General features: G+C 29.8%; 1 protein-coding gene across 1 annotated transcript; it reads left to right on the forward strand.

The window, feature by feature from the left end:
• The first annotated feature begins 10,728 nt into the window (after positions 1 to 10,728).
• Positions 10,729 to 13,068, forward strand: LOC105113972 (protein FAF-like, chloroplastic). Its single transcript, XM_011010343.1, has one exon. The coding sequence runs from the start codon at positions 10,934 to 10,936 to the stop codon at positions 12,512 to 12,514; it is 1,581 nt and encodes a 526-aa protein (XP_011008645.1). The 5' UTR covers positions 10,729 to 10,933; the 3' UTR covers positions 12,515 to 13,068.
• The last annotated feature ends 3,972 nt before the right edge of the window (positions 13,069 to 17,040 follow it).

Raw genomic sequence — 17,040 nt, forward strand, 5'->3', positions numbered from 1 at the left:
TAGCTGAAAGCTCGTTACATGGGTTAAAGATGCATGATGTTTTTAAATTATATGTATATAGATTTAAAAAATAAAAATAAAAAATGAAAAAAAAAAGACAAAAATAGTAATCCCAACCCAAGGAAGTTAACCTTAAACATTAGAACAAAAATTTTGTTTTCTTCCAAGAAAAGCCCCATAATTATGTGTTGATACATTGAGCACAAAAGAAAGGTTTATTAATATCTTGTTAAGAGGTATTGAGCAGATATATAAATTTAATGAGAGTTTGTTTATCTGGACAGATTAATGGAAGTTAAATGATGAATACCTTGCTTTGTGAAATTTGCAAATTTGTTCTCTATTTTAACGCTTTGATTACTAGGGACTAGTAATAAGCTGGTTGGGGGGTGTGATTAGTACTTAAAAGTGCATTTTTATCATGGTTTTATATCATCATTTTGCACTTGAAGTATCAATAACTCCTTAACCAAAGCATGTTTTATAATAATATATCTAATAATATAAGATACCTATAATTTATGGTAAATGTCTATTTTTAATGCAGGCCTATCACATAAATGAAAGGATTGATTGATGACTTGAAGAACTTAAATTGCAAGGATAAAGAGATGGTCAAACTTAGAGAAGAGATATCGGTGCAATCCAAACCGGAACACTATTTGGTAATTGGGTTATAGCTGGAGCTACAGATCTCAGATTTAGGTCCAATTTATATGGATGGAAAGGTAAGACATAGGCCTACAACTTTCATATGGAGCCCAAGATCTAAAAAGGCCATTATCAAGTCCAAATTGTAGCAACAACAAAGAAGCCCGAATCTGTCTTCCAGCCCGAGCACTGTTCGGTATTTTGGCCATATCTAGAGTTCTAGAAGTCCAAATGAGCTGAATGTTTTACACACGAAAGCTGAGATAATTGCCTACAACTTTCATGTTTGCACCTGGCTCCAATTTTGACGTTATCAATGACGTTTTAGGCAGACAAGAGAAGATAAGGATTGTCACCAAGTCAAAAGTTGGCCACCCACTTATCAATTAGTCATCAAATCAATAGTTCCCAATTTTGGCCTATAAAAGGAGGCATTTGCCATGCATTTAGGCATCTTGGTTTCCAGATCAAGATCATGCTCTTCCTTTCTCTCTTTGTATTTTTTGTAATGTTTATGCTTTGCTTTCATTAATATTAAGTTTATGCCTTTCATTTCCTTTCCTTTACTTAGTTAACTTTTATGTTCTTATTTTGTTTATCTATTTTGCTTTCTTTCATTATGTCTAGCTAAGTTAATTATGTCAAGGTGAAAAGGTTACACTAATGGTGTAAGAATAAGTATAATGTAAACTTAATATGAACTTTAATGTTTGATACTAACATGTTTTATATTTGTTATCTTGTTCACTCTTTAATACTTTGCTTGTTAAATGACTAATCTTGATTTATGTTGTATAACACTTGGTACAACAAATGCTTGGCACTTTCATAGCCCATAATGTATGGTATAAACGACACCTGAGCTATGAAAGGAACTTGATTTGTTGTTAACATAAGTTATAATCATGAATGCTTGACGAGATTTACAAGTATTAGCATTAATTGAATAAGATGACTAATGTAATCATGTTAACAATATATAATCTGATTGGAACCTCCTTTGTGTGTGGTTTCCAATTCAATAACAAGAGTTTATACTATACTTGTTTGATATACCATTAGTGGAACCTCTAACCTTGACATTTGTTATTATTATTGTTTAATCCTTACATTAATATTCCATCTCCAAGTTCTCATCATCATCTTCTCTTCTTCTTCTCTTTCTTTATTATTATTACTACTACTACTACTACTACTACTACTACTACTACTACTACTACTACTACTACTACTACTACTACTACTACTACTACTACTACTATTATTATTATTATTATTATTATTATTATTATTATTATTATTATTATTATTATTATTATTATTAGTATTATTATTATATTACTATTATTATTAGTATTACTATTATTATTATTATTATTATTATTGTTGTTGTTGTTGTTATTGTTATTATTGTTATTACTATTATTGTTGTTGTTATTATTATTGTTGTTGTTGTTTTATTATTGTTGTTGTTGTATTATTGTTATTTATAATTTGTACAATTAACCTCCCTGTGGTTCGACCCCGGTCTTGCCGGGTTATTTATTACTTCGACACTCCTGCACTTGGGAGAAGACATCAATCTTTTCGTCGTGTCAATACTCCATTACTTCATTAGAGTCTTTATCTTCAAAAGTTTCATTACACATCAACTCCACCATTTGTCTATCTTTAGGTGTTAACCCTTCACAAAAATGTGAAACCAATCTCCATGTTTTAAAACCATGATGAAAGCAAGCATTGAACAAGTCTCGATATCTCTCCCAACATTGATAAACATTTTCTCCTGGTTTTTAAGTGAAAGTGATGATTTGTCTTTTGAAAGAGTTTGTTCCATAAGAAGAGAAAAACTTCTTTAAAAACTGTTGTTACATTTCATCCCAAGCACGAATGAATCCTGGTCTCAAATTTTATAACAATGTTTTAGTTTTATCTTTTAATGAAAAAGGAAAAAGTTTTAATCTAATTGTATTTATGCTATAATTTAAATCATTATAGATGTTACAAACCTCCTCAAATTCCCTTAAATACAAGTATGAATTTTCTAAATCTAGGCTATGAAAAGAAGGTAAAAGTTGAATAACTTAAAATTAAAATGAGATGCATCAAAGGAAAAACTATGCATGAAGGTGCACTTGTTGTTGTGTGTTTCATGTGATTTCTAAGTGTTCTAACTTGATTATTCTCATTATTCTTATTATAAAGTGACTAGTTATCTTCTTCAGCTTTATTTTCTGAAAATGATGAGGATTTCCTAGAAAGTCTACTATTTAATGTACGTGACCAAACTCTCATGCATGTGTAGGAAGAGAATTAAAGAAGGAAGGAAAAAAAATAGAAACAAAACAAAAGAAATAAAAGCTAGATATAAGAAAAGTGAAAAGTGAAAAGAAAAAATAAAATAAATATTATAATTTATACAGGAATTTACCTCTTTGGCAACAATGCCAAAAACTTGACACGACCAAAAGACTAATGTTTTCTTCCAAGTATAGCAGTATAGAAGTAATAAATAACCCGATAAGACTAGGATTGAATCATAGAGAGGTTAACTATATAATGATGATGATAAATTAAAGATGACTTTTAGATGTAAGATTAATGTGAAGATTAAACAATGATAAAAATAGTTCTCAAAGTTAGAGGATCTACTAATGGTATTTCAAATAAGTATAATATAAACTATTTTTATTACTCAACTAGAAACCATATATAAAGGAGGTTCCAATAAGATGATCTGTCATAAATAGCTTATTATAAATTATTAACATGATTATATTAATTATCTCATTTAAGAAGCACCAATCTTTTTAAATATTGTCAGGAATTCATGATGCTAACTTATGTTAACAACAAATCAAATTCCTTTCATAGTACAAGTGTCAGTTATACTATACAGTTGACTATAAAGGATCACACATTTATTGTACCAAGTGTTATATAACACAAATTTAGATTAACCCTTTAACAAGCAAGGCATTAAGAATGAATAAGATAAAAATGATAAGACATGTTAATAGCAAGTTGTTTAGCATATAATCATTAAAGTTTATATTGAGTTTATATTATACTTATCCTAACACCATTTATGAAACCTTTTCACCTTGATATAACAAACTTAACTAAACATAACGATAAAGAAAAACATAAATAAATAAGAGAATAACATGATTATATAAGTATAGTAAAGGAAATGAAAGGCATAAATAAGAGATTAATGGAAGCAAAACTTAAGCATTACAAAAATATAAAGAAAGAGAGTAAGAACATGATTTTGATATGAAAACCAAGATGCCTAAATGCATAGCAAATTTCTTCTTTTATAGACCAATATTTAAAATTATTTATTTGATGACTAATTGTTAAGTGAGTGGCCATATCTTTACTTATTGACAATCCTTATCTTCTTGTTTAAAAAAAAACATCATTGCTAACATTAGAATTTGAATAGATAGTCTCATGAAAGTTCTGAAAAATTATCTTAGCTTTCTAACAAAACAATAATCTGCATATTTAAACTTCTAGAACTCAAGATATGGGCTGAATACTGAATAATATCTGGGTTGTAGGATAGATTTTGACTTCTCTATTGTTGCTACCATTTGAACTCAAAAATGGCACTTGTAAATCTTGGACTCTTATGAAAAATTTATGCTCATGTCTTAGCTTTCCATACATATAAATCAAACCTAAATCCAAATTTTATCGCTCTAATTACAATCCAATAACCGAATGGTATTCCATTTTGGACTGAACTAGCATCTCTTTTCTAACTTTAGCCCTCTCTTTGTCTTTTTAATTTCAGTAGTTAAACTCATCAATCAATCATTTGATTTACATAATAGACCTACATTTAAAATAAACATTTACCATAAATTAAAGATATCTTATATTATCAGACTTGTTATTATAAAACTTGCTCTAGTAAAGAGTTATTGATACTTCAAATGCAAAATGATAATATAAAATCTTGATAAAAAAATATTTTTATATACTAATTAATTATTAAGATCAATGGTGGAAAAGTCACCTTTGGAGATAACTCGAAAGAAAGATTATTGGAGTTGACAATATTAGATGTAAGTCCTCTCTTTTAATATAAAAGGTATTTCTTGTAAATAGCCTAAAACATAATTTACTAAGTATTAGTTAATTACGTGATGAATGCTATAAAATTATATTTTACCATATGCATTGCCTAATCCTTGAAAATGATAAAGTTCTATTTATTGGTGATAGAAAAGGAAATGTCTATAAGATTAAGATCGATGCATGTATGAGGATTAAAAATTGTTAGCATTAATGATAGTTTTCTTTGGCATAGAAGACTAGGTTATATAAGCATGGATATTTTTTCTAAACTTATCAAAAATGAACTTATTAAAGATCTCCATTATATTGCATTAAAAAAGAAAAGGTTATGTAATGCTTGTCAAATAGGTAAACAAGTAAAAATATTTTTTAAGAGAAAAAATCACATTTCTACCAAAAGACCTTTAAAATTGTTACATATAGATATATTCAGACCAACTAGAGTTAGAAACATAAATGATAATAGATATGTGTTTATAATTGTGGATGACTTTACAAGATATACATGGATTTTGTTTCTAAAATCAAAAGATGAAACTATTTATGAATTTGTAAAGTTTTCAAAAAAAGTTGAAGATGATAATAGCTTTTCAATCATAAACTTAAAGAATGATCATAGTGGTAAATTTATAAATGATTTACTTGAAACATTTTATTAAAAAAAAAGAGAGAGATACCACCATGACTTTTCAACACCTAGAACTCCCCAAAATGGGGTTATGGAAAGGAAAAATTGATCCCTCTAGGAAATAACAAGAACAATATTAAATGAATTTGATACCCCTAAATATTTTTTGACAAAAGCTATAAACACATCTTATCATGCTTTAAATTGTGTGCCTTAGGACCAGAGTTGAAAAATACTTCTTGTGAGCTTTAGAGAGGTGGGAAACCTGACATATCCTATTTCAAAGTTTTTGGTTAAAAATATTTTATTCTTAACACCAAAGATAATTTAGATAAGTTTGATTCAAAATTCAATATTGATATTTTTCTTGGTTATCCCTCCTCTAGCAAGGCTTATAGAGTATATAATAATAAAATACCCTATCTTAAGAAATCCATGTATGTCACATTTGAGGAAACTCAAAAAGACAAAATTGTTAGGATTTTAGATGACATTAATGAAAATTTTTAACATTTATGTCTTAATGATAAGACCTCTATGAAGGCTAATAATGAATAAATGGACAAAGACTAACCAAGCACAAACAGTTAATAAGAGATTGTAAGTAACTCGTTTATGCCACCAAAGGAGGCAAGGTATATAAGCTTTCATCTTTCCGATTTAATTATCAGTAATCCCTTTAAAGATACTAAAACTAAAGTATCTCTTAGAAATATTAGTGAGAATTATCCTTTTCTTCTCGTATAGATCCTAAATCCTTTCCAAAAATAGAAAATGATGTAAACTAGATTTTAGCCATGTAAGATAAACTAAATCAATCTCAAAGGAATGAAGAGTGAAAATTGTCCCTTTTTTTATCATATAGATCCCTAGACCTGAATTTTTAGAAACACAGTTGATGAGCATGGGACCATAATTAGAAATAAAGCTAGACTAGTTACCAAAAGTTATAATCAATTAGAAGGTATTAATTATGAAGAAACCTTTGAAGAAACCTTTGTATTGGCGACTAGACTAGAATCAATAAGAATGCTTTTAGTTTTTGCATGCCATGCTAATTTTATAACTTTTCATATGGATGTTAAGAGTGCATTGTCAAATGGTTTCATCATAGAAGAGGGTATGTTGAGCAATCTCAAGATTTTAAAAATTTTCATCTGATCATGTTTTCAAACTCAGAAAGGCTTTATATAATTTAAAACAAATATCTAAAATTTGGTTTGAGTATGTGAATATTCTTGGACTTGAATGGAAATAGAATCAAATGGAAAAAATAACATATTTATGTTTTCTTGTATTTTTTTCTTATTACTATTATTATTATTTTAATTTTCAGATTATAGTCGATTTTATTTTATTTTATTTTTTTGCTTGCTCAAAACCAAAATAAAATGTAAAGAAAAAACTAAAAATGTATGAATAAAATTATTATTAATAAAAAATAAAAATTCTTAGTTTAACATAATGAAGTATGAGTGAATCTACTATGAATTCACATGGTGTTTATCATTGTTTATATATGATTCTTGCCTTTTTTTTACGCGAACATGCATTATTTTTAGACTTTCTTCTTGACTTCTAAAGCTTTTTGGTATATTATGACCGGTTTAGTATAATGTATATTTAGGTTGAGGTGAACCAGGGATTAGGTGTTAAAAAATGATTTTTTAAGATTGATGCATTTATTTTGTTTGATTTATTTTTTATAGGGCTAGGATAGTATGGCTCAGTTATGGTTGCCTTCTAGGTGTGTGGTAGGTCTTCTTCTTTATGAGTGAGTGAGTGAGATGTTCCATCATTGTGCATTAAATACACACACCATTAGCAATGTGCTAGATTTTCCTTATTCACTAGAGGTGTGGTGGTTGATATGCATGGTGTTTGGTTTCCTGGGGATGAGCTATTCATTTATTTTTGTCTTTTCTCTCTTGCTCTTCTCCGATTTTTGTTTGATTTCAATGAGATAGGTCTCTCATTCAATTTTGGTTATGTTTAGTTTGTTATTCTTATTAAAATAGCTTTTTTCTATACTTTTTATGTTAGATTTTTGCTTGGGCTGATTGTGATATTAGTTTTAGTTAGATTTACTTAATGTTTATTTCCTATTATTTTTATATATATACCTTGAAATTGATAATGTGCTAAGCTTCAAGAATGCTAGGTCTCACTAATACCACATCCAAACATTATTAAGGCATGCTAGGCTTGATAGTATGTTAGGCCTCGGGCACACCCATAGGAATGCGCATCTTTCCTTCGAATGTTTAAAGTAATGATCATCTTCCTTTAACACACCCAAGAAAATAAGCTAATGTGAGTCTGATAAACATGTTAAACCTAAGACTCCTAAGATATTTGGATTTGACAGTTAGCTAAATACTAAGTAATACAAGTTTAGCAAACATATCAGACCTAAAATGTTTGGCAACACATGTCTGGCAAATATATCAAACTCAAAATCCTTGAACTTAACAGTTAGCCAAGTCTAAGACAACATATGTCTGGCAAACATATCAAACTCAAAATTCTTGTCAGGTTCAAGATAACAATTATCCTCTCTTGGGCACACCTAAGAGAGTGATCATCATTCCTAGAGTATACCCTAGGGAATGACCATTTTATATTTGCACTTCTAAGAGAATGAGATAATATAGGTCTAGCAACCATGCCAGATTCAAGGCATTTGAACTTAACAATCAGCCAAGTCTAAGACAACACAAGTCTAGCAAACATGTCTGACCCAAGATATTTAGACTTGACAATTAGCCAAGTCCAAGATAACGATCATCCTTATTTGGGCACGCCTAAAAAAATAATTATCCTCTCTTAACATGTCTAAAGAAATGAAAATCTTAATTTATCTCTAACCTCAAGGAAGAACTCAACCTCTATAGATTTAGTTATATCTAACACCTTGGACCCTAATTTCCCTATACCTTTTAGATATATAAAATTCCTCTAAAGGCTCATCATATTCCCTTTAGATATTAATATAAATGTAAGGGATATTTATCCCTCATTAAATATTATCAGGGTAAGATTATATCTTTTTATATGTATAAAAGTTCTTCAAAAAACCATTATATTCTCATCAAATATTAACATATTTATTTAATATATTCCCGTCAAACATAAAGAGGAATGCACATATATTTTCAAAGCATATTTCTCTAGAATATTCTTGTATTTTCTCTCTTTAAAAATATATTTATTTAAACATCGAAGAGTCTTTATTTTCACTAAATAAGACCTTTTGTAAGTGCTAATCACAAATCACTTTAGCCTACCAAACATCAAATTTATTTATAATTTATCAACTACTTAACTGATTATCTAATTCAGGAGCCTATTCCTAAACTAGTTGGATTCTTAAGACTTCATTGGTTTCAACTCATTTAATTTTTTTGCTCACTTTCTATATGTTTTTATACCTTATTGGTTTTATTTTTACCTTATTTCATTTATTAAAATAACTCTTATTTGTTATCAACCTTTACAACTTCCTCTCTTCGGTTTAGGTCTTCAGCAAGAACATGGAAAAACTGCTCTTTTCATCGATGGGTTGCCCTTTCACACCTTTTATATCCATCTGTGCTTAGATATTGATTGAGAAATGCATTATTTTCTAACCTTGTCTCTTTTACAAAGCTGTCTTTTGCACTGTTTTTCTTTACAATCTCATGCTCTGGTCTTTATTTTTATGCATGAGAGATCAAAATTAAGAATTCGTTGTGTGTGGGGATTGAATTGTTATACATGTGTTTGGAAAGACAACTGCTTGACTTGGATCTAGATCTTTGTTTTGCCTTCAATGACCGCTGACTGGCCCTCTTGCAATGTGGCTGTCCAGGTTTTTTACGAGGGTCATGTTCATGGGCGGCCATGTCATCCCTCTTCACTGTGGAAAATGAAAATAATTCAGCATCAAGAGGCCTATATAATTGTGGTTGCTGGTTTTGTTACGAGTCAAGTCTTGTAGTTAATAGGAACGACGGAAGTTTGTCCTTCCTGAATCACAAAAAATATTTGCTATCTTTTTCTTTGACAATAACAAACTGAGAGTGCCTTAGATGTCTAGAACATTGTTTGCTTCTTTTATGCATATCTTTCTTCTTACAGCAGCTGCTGTAAATTTGACACTGTACACTAGCTGATCTTTTGGATTGCCTGCAAAATTGGGTGGGTGATTGCTATGACAATATATCATGTTTTTATCAAAAACAATTGCCAGAGACAGTTGGAAATGAACAGGCCTCATGTAATTTTATTAAATAATATGGTTTTCACTTGATTAATTATTCCTTCCAAACTCACAAACAATTTTGCCTATGTTTTCCTTTGGATTTGCACCTGGAAAAAGATTACCAAGTCTAATGCTTTGGATATGAAATCAACAACAAACTGATACTGTTGTGACTTCGATCATTGTTTTCTATGGTTTCTGTGCTCCTCTCTTGTTTCAACAAGCTTCTGCAAATTTCATAGTTTCTTGAAGCTCTATCATGGATTACATTTACAACGTCTAATCATTACGTACATAATTGCTAGCTTTGGACCTTCTAGTGCATTTGCCGGTAAGTTGGACAGTAGATTATTAATATCATTGGTGAATTAAGATGTAGCCTACAGCGAAGTGCGGATTACTTGGCGATATAATTAAATTTTGTAAACTCGGATAAAATTTATAGTTTTTTTTTTTAGAAAAATTTTAAAAATTAAAAGTAAAAATAAGCTAAAAAATAATAGCAAAATGATTATAAAACGTTAAATTTACTATGCCTAAGACTCCCTCTCCAGGAAATATCAAACCATTCAAAACAACATTGAAAATTAGGTTCCAAAAAGACCGCTAAAATGATTATCTAATTCATGTCCACATCGTCTAGCTTAATCACAGCTAGCAATGTGCATATTCTTGGATTGTTCCTAGCTATATTTCATGTCGAGAAATCTTAGCCATTAAAACTATAGCACTGGTTTTAATCAGTAAAACAGTTTATTAATTAGAAAAAGAGAGCAATTAAGGTGAAATTAAGAGGGAAAAGGGGGAATCCATCCATCCATCCATCCCTCCCTCTTAATATCAGTCACACACTCTCTGTTCATTTGCATCACCACTTTTTTCTGATTAGGGAAAGGAACTGAAACCAATGAAAGGGCTTTTTCATGGTGGCGTATGCAGGTGGGTCCCTTTTGAGCACACGGTTCCAAAGACCTTTTGGAGTCCTACAAATACCCACATTCCCCCATTCCTACTGTCATCAAAGCCTAGAGCCATTCCTTCCTCAATCAATACATTCTTTGTTATCAAACAATACATCCCCTTGTTCACTTCCTCTGCAACTCGGCACCCAGTAGTGCTCTGTCTCTTCGCAGACCTCTGATGGATGTTGTCGCTGCTTTCCTTTCTTTTCCTTCCCTTGAGTTAATCATACAACTCCCTTCACAACTCTGCTAGCTTGTTTTTTTGTATTAGTTTTGATCTTATCGTATTTGTTTGTTACAAAATAGTACATATAAGTCTGAAGTTTGATCATCATTTCTAGTATAAATATTCTGAAGATGTCATCTCTTAGCAAGAGCCTGCGTTTATCTTCATCTATGGAAGAAGAGATGATGATGGTGCCAAAGAAGCAGGGCATAGTATCCATTCTTGGGTGTGATGTTGAAAGAACAATATCTGCTGCAGCTTCTCTTAGGAGAACTCTCTCGGCTGATATGTCCTCCAAAAAATGGCAAGCCCAACATGGGTTCTATCTACTCAAGAAAATTGCATCATCTGACCATTTCCCAGCTTGTGATAGTATCACAGACTCTTCAGAAGATGAGGATTTTGAAGACAGGCCTAAAGAGACTGAAACTCGAGATCAATTCGATATATGGAGCTCGATTCAAGAAGACAAGAACAAGAAAGAGGTTGAAAAGCCAGGACAATTTGATGTGTGGAGCTCAATCTTATCACAGAAGGCAAAAGAGGACTCCGAGGATGTTCAACCTTATGTCCACCCTCTTGTTAAAAGATCAGCAAGTTCTTTAAGCGAGAAGAGCCTTGAGATATGCACTGAAAGTCTTGGATCAGAAACTGGCTGTGATGGGTTTTCTTCATATCCTCCATCAGAGATTGGTGATGCAGAGGAGGAGAAAGAAGAAGAGCAACGACAAGAGAGAGTGACAGAGAAGTTTGATATGGAGGATTTGCGAGCAGCCAAGTACAATCTTGCAGCATCAAATAGCAAGAAATCGCAACCAAGATCATTCCCTCCACCGATTCCTTCACTGTCTAGCCGAGATGGTGCTTCTGTGCACATGAGGTCTCGTCGCGATAATGGTAGGTTGGTTCTTGAAGTTGTTTCTGTTCCTTCACAGAATAACTTCCATGCTCAGCGCCAAGACGGTCGCCTTGTCCTCACTTTGGCGAATACTGCTAATCAAGAAGACGAAGAAAGACAAAAGAATGAAGAAATGAGTGACGTGGAGCAGTTTGATGTTGAGATTGAGAATTCTGAAGGTAGAGAGGAAGTGGAGGAGGAAATAGAGGAAGGAGAGGTGGAGGATGGTGAGGATAAGAGAGGAGGAGGAGGTGAGGGGGTGAGGTTTGTGATGGGGGAAACACCAAAACTGTCAAGTGGGATCTTAAGTGTACATAGGTTAGCACTAATGATGAACAAATCCTTGGTGTTAGCTAATAGGAACCCAGCATGGCCCAATAAGTTCGAAGACATGACGAAGTTTGGTGATGAGGTGGAGCTAGCGGACCCAATTACCCCAATAACACAATCACTCCCACAACGGCGCCCTCCGGCAACAAGATTGATACCATCTCCGCCAGTAGCTACTATGGAAGCCGCTGCGGCAACAGCGAAGGCAGCTGCATCTTTTAATGCTTGTGAGTACTTTTGGAAGCCAAAACCTATGACAACATCATCAGTTATAAATCCAGTTAGCCAGAAACAAGCATCATCATTAGGAACCACCCATGACAACATATCGGCCCTTTCAAAGAAGTCTGTTCCAAATGAGCAGCAAGAAGTGGTGGTATTGAGAGGAAACAATGGGGATTACTTAGTTCCTCTGTTAAAGAGTTGCAAGGAGCAAAGGAAGTCACTATTGTTTTGGGAGCCCCATTGTATCGCCACCTCCTGATGGTTCATCCTCATAATCCCAGTGACGATCCAAATCTCCAAAATGCAAATCCCAGTCCATAATCACTAAAATTATTACTTAGCTATATTCTATTATGACCCTTTGTCTTTCTATTTTTCACTTCCACTTCTTGAGGGGAAGTGTTGTGTAGTCAAATAAAAGGGGCTGAAGACAAACAGAATATATACTTCGATTCAGCAGATCAAAGAGAAACAAAAGAAGAGATGACATGGCTTGACAGCGCTGTTATACAACCCTTTTTTTTTTTTATCAGCCTGTAACTGAACAAAATCTGAGCATCATCTTTGACTTCGGTGGACTGTCTTGTCTGTCTCTGAAGAATATGAGGGGTCTGATCTCTTTTATTTCACTTTCTTTGCTTTTTCTTGAGCTAGCAAATGGGGTTTTGCACAGGGTCTTGTCCTGCCTAACTGATCTTAATTTTGGGAACATCATGATCATCCTTTGATATGGGATGTTTTTGTTTGGGTTAAGGTTATTGAAGGATTTTTCTGATCAATTAATAATAAATATTTGAATCCATTTCCCTATTACTTAATTTACACTTGGGATGTTTGGAGTGGTTAGTGATTATTTTTAAATTGTTTTTATTTAAAAATATATTCAAATAATAATTTTTATTTTTAAAAATTTATTTTTGATATCAACATATTAAATTAATTTTCAAAAACAAAATAAAAAAATTAGAAATGAAAAAATTCATTTAAAAAAATATTTTTAAAAAGTAAAAACAAATAGGATCTTAATTTTAGTAATGTTGCTATATAAGTTCAAGTTGCTGAGTGAATGTTTGAAAAGGTAATAAATATTTTTTTTTAAAGTATTTTTTAATTGAAAATATATTAAAATAATATTTTATTATTATTTTTTAAAATTTATTTTTGATTTGCAAATCAAAATAATCTAAAATCACAAAAAATAAATTAATTTAAAACTAAAAAAAATAAAATAAAAATTTTAAATATACAGTTGGACTACAATACCAAACATCATTTTAATTCTTGATACTAGCTTAAGTTGTCATTTGCCATAGGCATTAACACTTGTATGTTTGATATTATGGTGTAAAGTATTTTTAAAATTGATTTTCAATAAAAAATACATCAAAATAAATATTTTTTATTTTTCACATTAGTACATCAAAAATACTTAAAAATATCATTTTAATGCTTCTTTAAATTAAACACACTTTTAAAATGATCTAAAAAAAAGAAATTATCACACTTTTAAATATAGCATAAGCATGCAATTCCATTCTACAAATCAAATGGTAATAAACATGTGATTTAAGTGTTACAGCTGAATAACATTTAGATTAGTAATTACTAGATAACGGATAGTAAAAATCTTTTAAATATAAAAAAAATTTAAATAGTGAAAATTTTTTGGCATTATTATTAAACTTAGTCTAATAAATTAAATATAAAAACTCTCAACTCAATTCTTTATCTTGGATATCATATAAAATCATGTGAGATTTGACTTAAATGACCTAGTTAATTTAATGGGTTCAAAGAAAAAACCAAAAAAAATGGTAAAAATAAGATTCTAGACCAAAGATAACCTAGATAATTAGTAAAATTGTGGTTTGGCTTAAAAAGAAATATCCCAAGATGATTTTAAAAAAAATATATTAGAATATTCTGAATCAATCCGTCAAACTTGTAACTTGTGTTTTTAACTTTAATAGGTTAAATAATATATTTTTTAATTTAATTATATAATAAAAAAAATATAAAAACCAATTTAAAATTAATAAAAAATCCAATAAAAGACCAATTTGAATAATTAAATAAAAAAATAAAAGGAGAAACAAAAAGTTCAGGCCAAAAACGCAGGCTCAGGCGGCCCAACATGCCTGGGCCATACTTCAATTTTTTTTCTTTTTTAAGAGGCAGACTTTAAAAAAAAAAAAGACAACATGTTGCTTATCGAATCAAACAACATGTCATGTGTTGGATACCCTCTTAAAATTCAATCATTGTTGTGATGCCCGAAAAAAAACAATGGAGGGGAGAGGTTTTTTAGGAGAAAAATCTATTTTTTAACTCATTTTCCATAAAAATCTTTCTAAACCATTTAATGACCCTATAACACCTTCAAATTACCACAAAAAAACAATCAACATAGTGAAAAATTTATAAACTGAGTTCTATCTATTTTTTTCAGGTAAGAAAAGGCTTTAAAACCACCACCATCAAACACATATTGTTAAATAAAATTTGTTAACACCAAGAAAGATGAGTTTCTTCGTCCAAAAGTGATCTAACCAACAACTTTCTTTCTCCTAGCTATTTTTGATGGTTTTCTCTCTCATCTCTTTAAAACAAACTAAAAAATAAACAAGTTTTTCAAACTAAACTCGATCTATTTTTTCAAGTAATATAAAAGTTCAAGATCACCACTATTAATTTTGGTGTTAATAAATTTATTATAGAGAGGGGGGTTCAAAGGAGTTGGTTCTGTTTTTAAAATATACTTTAAAAATAGATCAAGATTAGTTAAATTTATTTTGTTTTGGTTTGGTTTTTAATTTTCAAATTGATTAGATGGTGTATTAAAGATGAAAATGATTTCATAGAGGTTTCTAGTTTCTTTAAAAAAAATTGAAGTTTAGATTTTAGGGTCTTAAAACTCAAACCTTGATTTTTTAACAATTAAAGATGCCAAAATTTAAATAAGAAGGCAACAGAGTGTATGCTTAGTTGGGCAACACATTCTTCTCTTCATTGAATCTGGATAAATAACATATCATATGTTCATTTTAAAATAAAAAAATAAAAAACAAGAAGCCAAGTATGCAAACTTGAGCTTCCAAGTCCATATACATCTAGTTTTGTTATCTTTTAAGCCGTCACATGAGTTGTCCTTCTAGGCCCATGTGATTTCTTTGTTAAAAAACTCTTAATATTTTTTCATTTTTTTAATTTGAGAACAAAATTATCTTTCAAATAAATTTATTAAAATGATATTTGAATAATTATCTAATTATAAATAATTTTATATTCACCTAATATGCATAATTTATTTAAAAACAATCTCATTAATATCAATAAGAAAAAAAATCTATTTTTTTTTATCTTTTTTATTGTAAACATTTTATATAATATTCTTACATCTATTGTTCTTCTATTTTTTTCTTTAATATTCATGATTGTTTTACTAAAACTTGCTTTCATGATTTCTATTTGAAAAATTATTTTTCTAATAAACAAATATTTTTCTCAACAAAAAAAAGAAGTACATGAATAAGGAAAGATAATTTTATTTATTAAAAATTTACACATTTTCCTCTTTAATTCAAATCATTTGAATTTTTGCAAATATATTCTCTTAAGTATTCATTGGTTTTTATTCAATAAATCATTTAGCTAAAAAAAAAGACATGTTATTGTCAAAAAAAATTACATGAATAAGAAAAACACATTTTTCATATAGAATTTTAAAAATTATCTTTTTTACAAGTATATTTTTTAATTTTCATATAATTAAATAAAAATATATTTTAAAAAGTTTCATGTGATAACATGTATAGTTAGTAAAAAAAAAAAACATGTTGTAGATGATAGATGGCCAGATTTTTAATCATAGTTGGTGATACGACGAAAAGATTGATATCTTCTCCCAAGTGCAGGAGTGTCGAAATAATAAATAACCTGGCAAAACCGGGGTCGAACCATAGGGAGGTTAATTGTACAAATTATAAATACAATAATACAACAATAATAATAATAACAACAACAACAATAATAATAATAGTAATAACAATAACAATAATAACAATAACAATAATAATAATAGTAGTAATACTAATAATAATAGTAATAATAATAATAACAATAATAAAGAAGAAGAAGAAGAAGAAGATGAGAACTTTGAGATGAAATATTAATGTAACGATTAAACTATGATAATAACAAATGTCAAGGTTAGAGGTTCCACTAATGGTACGTCAAACAAGTATAGTATAAACTCCTATTATTCAATTGGAAACCACACACAAAGGAGGTTCCAATCTGATTATAGATTGTTAACATGATTACATTAGTCATCTTATTCGATTAATGCTAGTACTTGTAAATCTCGTCAAACATTCATGATTATAACTTATGTTAACAACAAATCAAGTTCCTTTCAAAGCTCAGGTGTCGGTTATACCATACAGTATGAACTATGAAAGTGCCAAGCATTTGTTGTACCAAGTGTTATACAACATAAATCAAGATTAATCATTTAACAAGCAAAGTATTAAAGAGTGAACAAGATAACAAATACAAAATATGTTAGTATCAAACATTAAAGTCCATATTAAGTTTACACTATACTTATTCTTACACCATTAGTGTAACCTTTTCACCTTGACATAATAAACTTAACTAGACATAATGAAACAAATAAAAATAGATAAACAAAATAAGGACATAAATAAGATAAAAGTTAACTAAGTAAAGGAAAGAAAATGAAAGGCATAAACTTGATATTAATGAAAGCAAAGCATAAACATT

This window comes from Populus euphratica, unplaced genomic scaffold (assembly GCF_000495115.2).
Source record: "Populus euphratica unplaced genomic scaffold, PopEup_1.0 scaffold470.1, whole genome shotgun sequence".
NCBI lineage: Eukaryota > Viridiplantae > Streptophyta > Magnoliopsida > Malpighiales > Salicaceae > Populus > Populus euphratica.

Bases quoted from the DNA above. Each gene is read 5' to 3' on its own strand.
- LOC105113972 (XM_011010343.1), top strand. From the start codon at position 10,934: ATGTCATCTCTTAGCAAGAGCCTGCGTTTATCTTCATCTATGGAAGAA.